The sequence below is a fragment of the Schistocerca serialis genome, chromosome 6, assembly GCF_023864345.2.
Source record: "Schistocerca serialis cubense isolate TAMUIC-IGC-003099 chromosome 6, iqSchSeri2.2, whole genome shotgun sequence".
NCBI lineage: Eukaryota > Metazoa > Arthropoda > Insecta > Orthoptera > Acrididae > Schistocerca > Schistocerca serialis.
The window spans coordinates 387,831,475-387,845,945 of record NC_064643.1 but is presented as its reverse complement, the minus strand read 5'-3'; the positions used below and the strand labels follow the sequence as shown (position 1 = coordinate 387,845,945).

General features: G+C 40.6%; 1 protein-coding gene across 5 annotated transcripts in view; it reads right to left on the bottom strand.

Moving 5' to 3' along the window:
• LOC126483834 (E3 SUMO-protein ligase PIAS3) overlaps window positions 1-14,471 on the bottom strand; it is a 277,101-nt gene that overhangs the window by 179,548 nt on the left and 83,082 nt on the right. For all 5 annotated transcript variants that reach the window (XM_050107036.1, XM_050107041.1, XM_050107039.1 and 2 more), the window contains one exon: window positions 2,560-2,731. In XM_050107036.1, coding sequence (XP_049962993.1) covers window positions 2,560-2,731 — 172 coding nt within the window. The remainder of the gene's footprint in view (window positions 1-2,559; window positions 2,732-14,471) is intronic.

Here is a 14,471-nt window from a genome sequence, read left to right as displayed (position 1 = left end):
CGATCACTGTCTAGTCTACAGTTGTTGACAGTTCAATTTCGCTTTCATTATAGAGTAAAAGATGTGAAGTTTTTGTGCCTCTGCAACTGTGCAATATTTCTCAAACCTCTTTATAAATTTAAATTAAAATCCTTCACAGCAGGATACTTGAAACTGATCCCCTCTACACTATCCTTGGCAAATACAAAGTTGTTGGTGTGATCAATGTATGGGTGTTGCAGACCTGCTCAGGTAGCCAGTCGCTTGACTGTTCCACAAACACCATCGTTAGCCCCTTTACCATGGAAGGTGGCTGAAAATGCCACTGGGCTTCAACATGGAAATCATCTTCATGATAGCACAGGTTGATTAAGTAGTTATTATTATACTGAGCTGCTACTCCATCAGAGAAGTAATATATTTTACTTGAGACACTATTAAATTTTTTGGCTGTATAGTTGGAAAAAATTAGGAAAAGGATTAAATCACAGTTAGTGTCTTACATCCACACGGACCATCTATATCTTCCACATGCCCCAGTCAGACATTCTTTCCGTAAGTATCATGGAAGGCTACCTTGTATACTCAAACTGCTAGAGGGTGAACATTAACATCATCCCATGCAGCAATTGTGACATCCAGCAAATTGCTTGGCTAGAAACACGATGAAACATACTGATATTAATCATCTAAGTAAGTAACAAGAACTAACAACGAACTAATTTTAGGTCTATCTCTGGTATTCAGTTGTAGCGATTTTTTTTTAAGATTTGCAACGTGTATGTTTTAATTCAAAACTTATAAGGCAATTTTTGAAGTTGTTTTTACAGCACTATCTTAAATCTAAAGTTTGATAGTTGTGCTCATACCAAGCTGAAGCTTTCCGAATACATAGAGGAAAACAGTATCTGTCAAAGTTTTTTGAGAATTTTAAAAATACAGATTCTCAGAATTCACTAATGATGTTTTTATTAAAAATGACTATATGTTTGCAGTTAATTAAGTTTTATATCATGTGTGCACCCTTTAAGTGAGCTTTCAAATGAGCTCAATTTCATTATTCTATCTTAATTTTAACACAAGTTGTGAACAAATCAGCGTCTTCCCAAAAGTTAAAAATTTGATTGTTTTTACATTTTTGATCACTCAGTATCCTTTTATCAGAGGAGTGTGTAAAAACTGCTTTGTGTTACTGTTTATGAATACTACATGCATACTTAATTTCAAATAAATTTAAAAGCACTTTAAACTTCCTGGCGGATTAAAACTGTGTGCCTGATTGAGACTCGAACTCGGGACCTTCGCCTTTCGCGGGCAAGTGCTCTACCACCTGAGCTACCCAAGCACAACTCACGACCCATCCTCACAGCTTCAATTCTGCCAGTACCTCGTCTCCTTCCTTCCAAACTTCTCAGAAGCTCTTCTGCGAACCTGAGCTGTGAGGACGGGTCGTGGGTCGTGCTTGGGTAGCTCAGTTGGTAGAGCACTGGCCTGCAAAAGGCAAAGGTCCCGAGTTCAAATCTCGGTTTGGCACACAGTTTTAATCTGCCAGGAAGTTTCATATCAGTGCACACTAAGCTGCAGAGTGAAAATCTCATTCTTTAAAAGCACTTGTTGATCTGACACTGAATAAACCAACTATCAAATTTATATCTGATATTAACAAATTCCTTTTTCCATAAATGCATTTATAGCCATAAACTGGAGTGACAAGGTTTTCATTGCTTACCATCATTATATATCATCTCTTTCCAAGAGACAATTCATATTGCTCAACTGTTCTTCCAAGTCCTTTATTGACTGGCAGAATTACTGTCACTGACAAATCTTGAAGCTTTTATTTCTTTTCCCTGAACTTGGAGCCCTTCTCCAAATGTTTCTTTGGTTTCCTTTACTACTTCCTCAATGCACAAATTGAATAACATCAGCAATGGGCTACAACACTGCCATTACTTTCTCAACTATTGCTTTTTTTTCATATCCTTCAACCCCTGTAACTGTAGTCTGGTTTCAACAGAAGCTTAATATAACCTTTCCCACCCTTTATTTTACTCCTACTACCTTCAGAACTTCAAATAGCATAGTTCAGTCAACACTGTCAAAAGCTTTCTCTAACTCTACAAATGCTATAATTGTAGGTTTGCCTTTCTTTAATCTATCTTCCAAGATAAGTCATGAGGTCAGCATTGCCCAGCATGAACCTACATTTTTCTGGAACACAAATTGATCTTCGATGTCAGTTTCTAGCTGTTTCTGTATCTATATCAGGTTGTTAGAGTATTTTCATATCTGAAGCCTGCCTAAAACACAGGCCACTTCATACACTTAACAACAACTAACAGTTACTGCAGCATACATTTGAACAGGGATGGGCAAGGGGGCTCCCCCCCCGCCCCCCAAACCCATATACACAAAACGTCCAGCAGGCTTCTGTATTGAGAGCAGACTGTGTGGTGTAATGAAGAATGTAGGTTTAATAGCTTAACTACAATAACTACCACATCTGCTATTGTGTTATAAGGTATTTCATCATATCATTTTGTAAGTTATTTATTTATTCATTACATGCCACAAAATTACCTAAACTAGATGGTTTCAGCAGTTCACCAAGCAAATCAAAGAATGGGAGCTTTTTTAATCTCACATCTGGATGAACTGGAAAATTACTGGCTGCAGGAGCTGCTGCTGGTGGTGATGCCTTTGGCGGGTACATGTTATGGTGGTACATACTGGCATACATGCTGTTTCTTGGCTACAAAAATAGGGAAATAAAGATTTATCAGACACATAACCATTGGAATCTGATTACATAATTTGTAAAACACACACACACACACACACACACACACACACACACACACACACACACACACTGATGTAGCAAATGGTTTTCCAATATATGATTTACAATTAGGAAAAAACTTAACATTACACTGAGACAACATATCAAAGTAACAATGTTGACCCTTTTAATGCAGCTGATTGTGACAGCAGTGTGGTGTTCAGCAAAATTCGTTCACTCAGACAGCCGATAGTCCGCAAACTTGGTTGTGGGGTGCTCAAATGCTACTGAAGTTCCAAGTTTCATGGCAGTGTACTGGGGGATATATCGATTACAGTTTTTGTTCCATGGGGGCCACTGTGAGGAAATCATCAAGAATGTAAATACTGTCATAAAAACATAATACATATTTACAAAGGAACAGAGACACTAATGTGTGTTCCACAGATTGTAAGCAAAGTGCTCCTCAAGGAAGTGGAATATACTGTTCAACACCAATACAGACCATATTACTGCACTGGAGATAGGCAAAGTAGAAACCAGACATACGTATTTTTAATATTATAATATTATTATTATTAATACTAATAATAACTGGGGACCTGAAAATATAACCTCTCTCTCTCTCTCTCTCTCTCTCTCTCTCTCTATATATATATATATATATATATATATATATAAAAACAAAGATGATGTGACTTACCAAATGAAAGTGCTGGCAGGTCTGCTTGTGTCTGTATATGTGTGGATGGATATGTGTGTGTGTGTGCGCGCACGAGTGTATACCCGTCCTTTTTTCCCCCTAAGGTAAGTCTTTCCGCTCCCGGGATTGGAATGACTCCTTACCCTCTCCCTTAAAACCCACATCCTTTCGTCTTTCCCTCTCCTTCCCTCTTTCCTGATGAGGCAACAGTTTGTTGCGAAAGCTTGAATTTTGTGTGTATGTTTGTGTGTCTGTCGACCTGCCAGCACTTTCATTTGGTAAGTCACATCATCTTTGTTTTTAGATATATTTCCTACGTGGAATGTTTCCCTCTATTATAACCATATATATATATATATATATATATATATATATATATATATATATATATATATATATATATATATATATATATATATATATGAAACATTCCACGTGGGAAAAATTATATATAAAAACAAAGATGAGGTGACTTACCGAACGAAAGCGCTGGCAGGTCGATAGACACACAAACAAACACAAACATACACACAAAATTCAAGCTTTCGCAACAAACTGTTGCCTCATCAGAAAAGAGGGAAGGAGAGGGGAAGACGAAAGGAAGTGGGTTTTAATGGAGAGGGTAAGGAGTCATTCCAATCCCGGGAGCGGAAAGACTTATCTTAGGGGGAAAAAAGGACAGGTATACACTCGCGCACACACACACATATCCATCCACACGTATACAGACAGGTATACACTCGCACACACACACATATCCATACGCACATACACAGGCACAAGCAGACATTTGTAAAGGCAAAGAGTTTGGGCAGAGATGTCAGTCGAGGCGGAAGTACAGAGGCAAAGATGTTGTTGAAAGACAGGTGAGGTATGAGCGGCGGCAACTTGAAATTAGCGGAGGTTGAGGCCTGGCGGATAACAAGAAGAGAGGATATACTGAAGGGCAAGTTCCCATCTCCGGAGTTCTGACAGGTTGGTGTTAGTGGGAAGTATCCAGATAACCCGGACGGTGTAACACGTGCCAAGATGTGCTGGCCGTGCACCAAGGCATGTTTAGCCACAGGGCGATCCTCATTACCAACAAACACTGTCTGCCTGTGTCCATTCATGCGAATGGACAGTTTGTTGCTGGTCATTCCCACATAGAAAGCTTCACAGCGTAGGCATGTCAGTTGGTAAATCACGTGGGTGCTTTCACACGTGGCTCTGCCTTTGATCGTGTACACCTTCCGGGTTACAGGACTGGAGTAGGTGGTGGTGGGGGGTGTGCATTGGACAGGTTTTACACCGGGGGCGGTTACAATGGTAGGAGCCAGAGGGTAGGGAAGGTGGTTTGGGGATTTCATAGGAATGAACTAACAGGTTACGAAGGTTAGGTGGACGGCAGAAAGACACTCTTGGTGGAGTGGGGAGGATTTCATGAAGGATGGATCTCATTTCGGGGCAGGATTTGAGGAAGTCGTATCCCTGCTGGAGAGCCACATTCAGAGTCTGATCCAGTCCCGGAAAGTATCCTGTCACAAGTGGGGCACTTTTGTGGTTCTTCTGTGGGAGGTTCTGGGTTTGAGGGGACGAGGAAGTGGCTCTGGTTATTTGCTTCTGTACCAGGTCGGGAGGGTAGTTGCGGGATGTGAAAGCTGTTTTCAGGTTGTTGGTGTAATGGTTTAGGGATTCAGGACTGGAGCAGATTCGTTTGCCACGAAGACCTAGGCTTTAGGGAAGGGACCGTTTGATGTGGAATGGGTGGCAGCTGTCATAATGGAGGGACTGTTGCTTGTTGGTGGGTTTGATGTGGACGGACGTGTGAAGCCGGCCATTGGACAGATGGAGGTCAACGTCAAGGAAAGTGGCATGGGATTTGGAGTAGGACCAGGTGAATCTGATGGAACCAAAGGAGTTGAGGTTGGAGAGGAAATTCTGGAGTTCTTCTTCACTGTGAGTCCAGATCATGAAGATGTCATCAATAAATCTGTACCAAACTTTGGGTTGGCAGGCCTGGGTAACCAAGAAGGCTTCCTCTAAGCGACCCATGAATAGGTTGGCGTACGAGGGGGCCATCCTGGTACCCATGGCTGTTCCCTTTAATTGTTGGTATGTCTGGCCTTCAAAAGTGAAGAAGTTGTGGGTCAGGATGAAGCTGGCTAAGGTAATGAGGAAAGAGGTTTTAGGTAGGGTGGCAGGTGATTGGCGTGAAAGGAAGTGCTCCATCGCAGCGAGGCCCTGGACGTGCGGAATATTTGTGTATAAGGAAGTGGCATCAATGGTTACAAGGATGGTTTCCGGGGGTAACAGACTGGGTAAGGTTTCCAGGCGTTCGAGAAAGTGGTTGGTGTCTTTGATGAAGGATGGGAGACTGCATGTAATGGGTTGAAGATGTTGATCTACGTAGGCAGAGATACGTTCTGCGGGGGCTTGGTAACCAGCTACAATGGGGCGGCCGGGATGATTGGGTTTGCGAATTTTAGGAAGAAGGTAGAAGGTAGGGGTGCGGGGTGTCGGTGGGGTCAGGAGGTTGATGGAGTCAGATGAAAAGTTTTGTAGGGGGCCTAAGGTTCTGAGGATTCCTTGAGGCTCCGCCTGGACCTCAGGAATGGGATTACCTTGGCAAACTTTTTATGTGGTGTTGTCTGAAAGCTGACGCAGTCCCTCAGCCAAATACTCCTGACGATCAAGTACCACGGTCGTGGAACCCTTGTCTGCCGGAAGAATGACGATGGATCGGTCAGCCTTCAGATCTCAGATAGCTTGGGCTTCAGCAGTGGTGATGTTGGGAGTAGGATTAAGGTTTTTTAAGAAGGATTGAGAAGCAAGGCTGGAAGTCAGAAATTCCTGGAAGGTTTGGAGAGGGTGATTTTGAGGAAGAGGAGGTGGGTCCCGCTGTGACGGAGGATGGAACTGTTCCAGGCAGGGTTCAATTTATACAATGTTCTTCTAGTAATGATGAATTTTGTAGTGCTATGCACAACACTTACCAAAATTTATACCCTCTGAAAGCATATTATGGAACATTGCAGTCACAATATACACACAACCAGTAGATTACAATCATTGCTTCGTAATAAGTCCTTCCCTCTTTCCTGATGAAGCAACCATGGGTTGCGAAAGCTTGAATATTTGTGTGTGTGTTTGTGTGTTTTTTATTCTATCAACATAGCAACGCTTTCTCGTTTGGTAAGTTAAAGAATCCTTGTACCTGGGTGTAGCTGCCACACTATGTTGCTGGAAACAAAACCTTGGTGAATTGGAAAGTATCACAAATAGTAATAAATAAATAAATAAATAAAAACATCACTCACGAAAGTAAATAATAATAAATATTCTAAGCTCTTTGAGTGCTGATATAAACTTGGGGAGAAAAGGAGGCTGATAAATATTCAACAGGTCACAACTAATTAGTACCTGTGGTACTTCAAAAGTCATGAGTGTAGCACCTGAGCCTGGGTTACCACATGTCCGATGTTTCAGTCAAATGGTTCTGTGTATCTGTATATACTTCTGTGTTCCTCACGATCTTTTTTCTGAATGTATACATTTATTCTTGTATTTTTCTGACTTCTAAATTCAATATTTTCAACTCCGTAAGTAATACCAAAATTACAAAGAGAGGAAGGTAGATATGCACCAGTATTGTTCTAAATGTGGTGCTATCACAGGCTTTTGTTTTCCATCTGAAAAATGTTGCTCCTGTGAACAACAGAGAACTCAGCATGTCAGTGGTAGTTGAACTACACGAAATATAAAAATCACTTCACACACACACACACACACACACACACACACACACACACACACACACACACACACACACACACACACACAGCTCACTGTCTGGAAACCACTAGACTGACGTCAGTCAAACTTTGTACACAAAAGGCATTGTCTGGAAAGGTGCCGTTGAGTGTAAGAACCATCTATCTCCCATGGGGTTGGGGGTGACAGGGGAGGAGTTGGATGGGGAAAGGAGGGGGATGAGAAGATGGAGAAGATGATAGAGAGAGTGGACATTGAACAGCGGGGGCAGGGGGGGAGAGGAGACGGACCGCCAGACATTGGTCCGGGGGGTGGGGGTGGGGTGGGGTGGGGGGGAGGGGGGGGGGGACCGATAGACATTGGTTTGGGGGGGGGAGAGGAGACGGACCAACAGACATTGGTCTGCAGGAGGGGGGGGGGGGTGAGGTGATGGACCGACATTTGTGCGGGGGGTACGGGTGAGGAGATGGATCGACCATGTTGCGGGGGGGGGGGGGGGGGGGGGGGGGGCGGAGTGGGGGTGTGAGAAGATGGACCGACACTGGTGCAGGGTGGAGGAGATGGACCGACACTGGTGCAGGGTGGAGGAGATGGACCGACACTGGTGCAGGGTGGAGGAGATGGACCGACACTGGTGCAGGGTGGAGGAGATGGACCGACACTGGTGCAGGGTGGAGGAGATGGACCGACACTGGTGCAGGGTGGAGGAGATGGACCGACACTGGTGCAGGGTGGAGGAGATGGACCGACACTGGTGCAGGGTGGAGGAGATGGACCGACACTGGTGCAGGGTGGAGGAGATGGACCGACACTGGCGCAGGGTGGAGGAGATGGACCGACACTGGCGCAGGGTGGAGGAGATGGACCGACACTGGCGCAGGGTGGAGGAGATGGACCGACACTGGCGCAGGGTGGAGGAGATGGACCGACACTGGCGCAGGGTGGAGGAGATGGACCGACACTGGCGCAGGGTGGAGGAGATGGACCGACACTGGCGCAGGGTGGAGGAGATGGACCGACACTGGCGCAGGGTGGAGGAGATGGACCGACACTGGCGCAGGGTGGAGGAGATGGACCGACACTGGTGCAGGGTGGAGGAGATGGACCCACATTGGTGTGGGGGGAAAGGACATGGACCGACATTGGTGTGGGGGGAAAGGACATGGACCGACATTGGGGCGGGGGTGGAGTTGGACCAACACTGGGGCGAGGAGGGGGGGGGGGGGGGGAGGAGATGAACCCACATGGGGGTGGGGGAGGTGATGGACCAACATTAGGGTGGGGGGAGGCGCTGGAATGAGATTGGGGGGAAGGGGAGGCATGTGGAAGACGGAAGATGGGTAGTGGGCAGATGGAAAAGGGCAGACGATGGTGAGGACGCTAGTTGAAGATGGAGAGGATGTTAGGAAGTTGGTGGAATTGGTAAAGGGCGTGGGGTGATAGACGAAGAAGATGTAAGGAGGTGAGGCAGGTGTAAGAGGTAAAGAGTTGGATAGTTGGAGGGGGAGAGAGAGAGAGAGAGAGAGAGAGAGAGAGAGAGAGAGAGAGAGAGAGAGAGAGAAATAGTTATCTTCTTACTTTTCTAAAAGAAAATGGGAATAAATAAATATGCATGCAACACTGGGTACTCACCTAGAGCACACTAAGAAGGAGTACATGGTTGACACTCTAATGGCTGACTAAATTTCCATGACTTTCTAAGGACTTTTCCAGAATTTTACTAAATTTTTCCCATATGGAATGTTGAGCAGGCTTTAAATATTCAGTATATTACTGCTCTTTTTCTTTAAAAAAAATGCTGATTTTATACGTTAATGCTTAACTGAAAATACCTAACATACTTTGACATACTGACATTTCAATGTACCACCACCAAATGGCAAAGTGAACTGCAATACATTGGATGAAGCACAACATATCGAACAAGAAGAATTCCAGATTGAAGTGCACACATTTTAAATCAATCTGTAAATTAATTTAAATTAAATGATTTGAACAATGAAAAATGATGTTGAGTAAGAGTCATGCAATGCAGTTTAAAGGAGTAAACCACCAGTTGACTGTATATTACTACATTATGTTCTGTACTATTCAGATTTTGACTTTTATATCATTATCAAGTACAACGCTAGAAGTTGTCAGACCATTATTATGCCCTATCTGTTAAGGCAGTGCAAATCAGGTAAACAGGACTAACATGTCTTGTTTACATACTTTGGACTGTCTCAACAGATATGACATAATAAGGTCTAACAACTTTTAGTATTGTCCTTTATAGTAATACACAGTCAAATGGCAGTTTGCTCTTTTAAAAATTGTGTTAAAAATGGAAAATAACACATTTAGCTGTGTAGAAATCGTCAGGTAAAGATATACACACAAATTTTAAGTTTAACTAGTGACCTACGACTTGAATAAAAAATACTGGCAAAGTACTTACAGTTTAATGTAAATGCAAAATTCATACACTTTTCGGATGATTTCTTGTGAAATGGTACGTAATAAATTTAATCTCCCATTAATGATGTGGAAGGTGTAGTTCCTTATACTTCAGTTTTACACAGATGAATATTCAATGGAATAATATACTAGGTACATTGACACAAATGTAGCCATCATGTGTATATAATGTTCTCCATACGTTAGTTTAAAGGAAAACTTGAAAACTATTTTAAAATTACAAAAAAGTTGTCTCACATGTATAAAACTATAAAGAAGAAAGTTTCAAGTAGCACTACTTTTTACGATCTTGCATTTTTTCTTCAACAAGTATCTTCTTTCAGTATCTGCTAATAATTTTTATTTTTTATTTGTAAGAAGATTAATTTCATCAGCAGCACTCTGCTGTGACTCCACATAATGAGAATGATCATTTTTCACTTATGTATCAACCACTCCATTATTTCAACATTTTCTACTCTCCAGAAGAAATAACAGCATAAAAACCCTGCTGTTGATCAGTATTTTTTCTTTTTGATGTTCCATAATGCCATCTGAATTCAAAGAAAACCCCCATTCAAATGATGCATTCCCATGAGAAAGTATGGAAATAAATGTTACCACAGACCTTAGATCAGGAAATTCCTCTTCCCCAATGAGCTTAAAAGTTTGGTCCAGTGATGATCCAGTCTACTTTTCTTTTGTTTGTACATTAACATTCTCGTTTTATTCTTGGTAGTGAAGAACTCCTTAAATTAATGCTTAGCACTAACAGCCTACTTTGCGGAAAGACATCTTTCTCAACCAGAGGCTGATGGCATAAGTGTAAATCAGTGGTTGTTTCTGCTGATTTGAATGTCATCATACTTGGATCTAAATATGCAATTGCCTTCATCAAAGCCAATTTTACTGGCGACTCCCCATTAACTTCTGTAACAGAACCTTCATATAGACTGAACAGTTATTTCAGAACTGCAACATATGTAAATCAGTGATGCCTTTAACTTTTTTTTTTTTTTGCAAAACCAGTTTGAAGGAATGAAATTATCTTTCTCCAAAAAATGTTTCAAAGTGTGAAGCAACAGATATAAAAAAATACCACTTTCAAGCCAAAAGGATGTGCTCTGAAACTACTGCAGAACTAGGACTGGTCTCTGACGCTCTGACTCCGAACAACATCTGTTACAAATACTGATAAAGCCAATGAGATAGAAATAGCTCACTCAGCTGCGTAAGTGAGAATATACTGGAACCTTTTGAGTTAATATAATCAGTTCCTTTGCTGGCACATCCTTGGATACATAATACAACACTCATGAAAGCTCTACTACATTCCAATCAATGTTTTTAATGCTTGCTGTAAAGGCATTATGTAGTGTGTGTGTAATACACATGGTAGCCTTTGATTCTTGTAACTCACTTGTTAACTTTCACAATACCTTCAAGACGACATGTGGGCCATCCCTTGATACATGTGTAACTTAGTTTGTGTTTTCTTCACCCAAATCATTTTCCCCCATTTAAAAGGTCTTGCATGGTTGTGTGCCCTAATAAATAAATAAATAAATAAATAAATAAATAAAACGCACAGATGTTAAAAATCTCAGAGACCTAGTTTTTCTCAGCATCCTAAAATCTGAGTACCAAGTCTATTTGTGCTTCTGAGTGATTTTGTTTAATTGTCCATCATAGTATGCAATAACATGGTCACAGTTTTTTTACAGTTTCTGAAATGGTATCACCAAACTATAGAGGAACACTATGCACAATTGCTGTAACTGCAGTTTTGATGCAATTTCACCATCTGGAAACATTGTTGTGAAAAGAGAAACAATATCTGCTGTGTTGGCATTACACAATTTTGTTGCTTTTGCTGAAAATGAAAACATTTGTAGAGAATTTCTTTAGCAGAAGTGAAAGCTAATGAACAAGATGCCTGCATTTTACTTGGTACTTTGTGATCACTTTCCAGAAGTACGGACACTCTGACGAAACCATCATCTTTTTGACAAAACAGGAAACAGGTAAACATTTCTTTGAAAGTTCAATAGTCAATTTACATGTCTTCCCTTTCACATGATTTGTTAATGCATCTCTACCATATTACTCAAGCTAAATGGTCTTTTCCTTAGCTTACTGTAGGCAGAATACTTGTCTTTTTTCATTTCCTCTAACAACACTAAATATTCTTCACTGAGTAACCACAATGGGTTGAAAGTACACCTGCTAACAGCACTCATCTGTGAAAGATGTGTTCTTATTATTTACATAATTAATTATGAAAAAATGTGATTAACCTTAGGCATATAAACATTAAAATTACTGAACTTGTCTACTGTGCATTAATAAAATTTATACTGTAACCTTGGTTAACCAAGAGGAAATAAATATTACTGCCAAGTTATTAACCCATAAGAGCCCATTGTACTTGACTGAGGACAGTAGTGTTTCCTTCTTGCCATCCTCATTTGAGGACACTGGGCACTTCCACAGTAAATGTTATGTTCTTTGGGTTCTTCAGATTTCTTTGCCATGACTCGCCAAATTTTTAAAACTGCTGAAGAGGTAGCAGAAAACATATTTCGCGAAGAAAAACATACAGATAAGGTAGGTCTACCTCCGGATGTTGATGAGCAGACAGAGGAAAATACTGAAGATGACTTGTTAGGGATTACCTATGTATGCAATATTGCAGGCACAAATAAAATTTTACATTAAAGAGACAACGAAGACAGTCCTCATGTTTATTTTAAAAGATTCCTTAAAGAAGAAGTTAGATGGAAACAGATTATTGGTCTGAGGATAATGCTCTTGGTGTTCAGATAGTGAAAGATGTAATGTGTCTTGATATATCTTGAACTTAAGTCTGCATCACATAGTAAAAAGACCAATGAAAACAAAAGTGTCAAAGGTTTCAAAATAAAACCATTAGCAGAGGCCCAAGCACAAAATTATCGAGGATGGGATGTCTTCAGGAAAATCTAGCAGCTGATGGAATCGTCATGGGGTACTACGGACATCACCCAATAAAGCAGTTTATAAGACTTTGGATGTATTGGATGTAGGCTACGGGCCTTTCGAAGTAATTATGGCTACTGTTACAAATTTTTACTATACTATGGGAAGGACACAAGGAAAATGTAGCTTTGAAAATGTCGTCCATTACTGGTGAGTCAAACAATTACAAAGTATTTTTTTTGACAATTACTTTACTACTCATGACTGCTCATCCGATTTAGGATTCTGTGCAAGTGGAACCATATGAGAAAGCAAAAAGGAAGTGTCCCGTATACCTGATAATGTAATGAAAGACAAAGGGAGGGGATATTTTGAGTTCAGATTTGACAGAGAAGGAAATCTTGGCCACAAAACTGAATGATGACAAGTGTGTTGCTCTAGCGACTAATTTTGATACTGCTCCCTACTGTCAAAGTCCAATTTGGAATATATCCCAGAAAGAAAGGCTCAGTGTTTCACAAACACATGCAAGAATTTAATGGAGGCATCAATCTTCACGACTGGCTAACACAGAAACATACAATTGCAGTACAAGGATGGTAGGTATGAGACTGTTGTAAATGTGTACCTAGCTTTCAAGAGGTGCAATGAAGGACTTCTCTTTGGGATTCAAAAGACAGATTGCCACAACACGCCTAAAGAAAGGTGTTGAAATGAGGTCAATTAAACGAAGTCCAACAAAACTCGTTTCATCTTCCAGGGCTAAAGTACCAGAAATACAATATGAGCGGATACTGCATGTCATTCAGAAGCATAAAAAACAAAGAAGGTACCAGTTTGAGAACTGTAAAGGAAGGCCAAGAACATAATGTGGGAAGTGTAATGCTACACTCTGTATGAAATGCATCCTCACATATCACTTAGGCCTTGACAAATGATTGTTTTAGAAAGTTTTTGTATTAAAACTTTTGTAAATGTGAGTTGCTGTAAAGTAAATAATAATTTTGAAATGTTGTTATGAAATTATTGTTGCCAATTTCATCATCTCTTGTCGTTTTTCTAGTAATCAATGTATGGATGAAACAACCGTAACTGTTCAGTGTCCCCAAATGAGGATGACGCAAAATTTCACATTTAGGACCTAAGTGAACAAAACTTCCTCATATTTCCATAAATTGGTAGCCATAATAAAGTTTTCCAAAAATCAAGAATAAATGTTTATTAAAAATAAATTAGGTGCTAATATGTTAAAAAAATATATCAAAACTTACCTTTCAACATACACTGAAAAGAAAATGGTGACATAAAATAATGAAGCATGGCTCACTATGATAGGTTTCACCATGTAGGAAACTGTACATTTTCAGATGTCACCTAGTTCAAAAAAGTAACAGATGCCATCCTATGGGGCAAATACATTGATTCACATGATGTCACCTGGTGGGAGGCTCACATGTACGGAATATTTTCTTCCACCGGTCAGCAAAACCTGTCTTAATGAGCAGTGGACTGCAAACTCTGTTTCTAACACTTGCCACTAGTAGTGCAGTTCAAACATTTAACATCTTTTATGTCAGATTTTTATGACATTACAAAAGTACATGATTTTTAAAGCTAAACATTAAAATTCCAGAACTATGTGAAAAGATCCATAATTTTCACTACAATTTACTATTCCCTGATATTTCCCAGTTTCTAGATCGAGTGACCTACCCCAAGTAAAACATGGTGACCTATTCAATCATATGCTAGTGTTTTAAGCTACTTCCAGAACATTCAAACATTCAGTATTCCCAGCTCATGACATCATTTATGTACAACAAATGACTAATACATAACCTTATAGGAAATTATTCT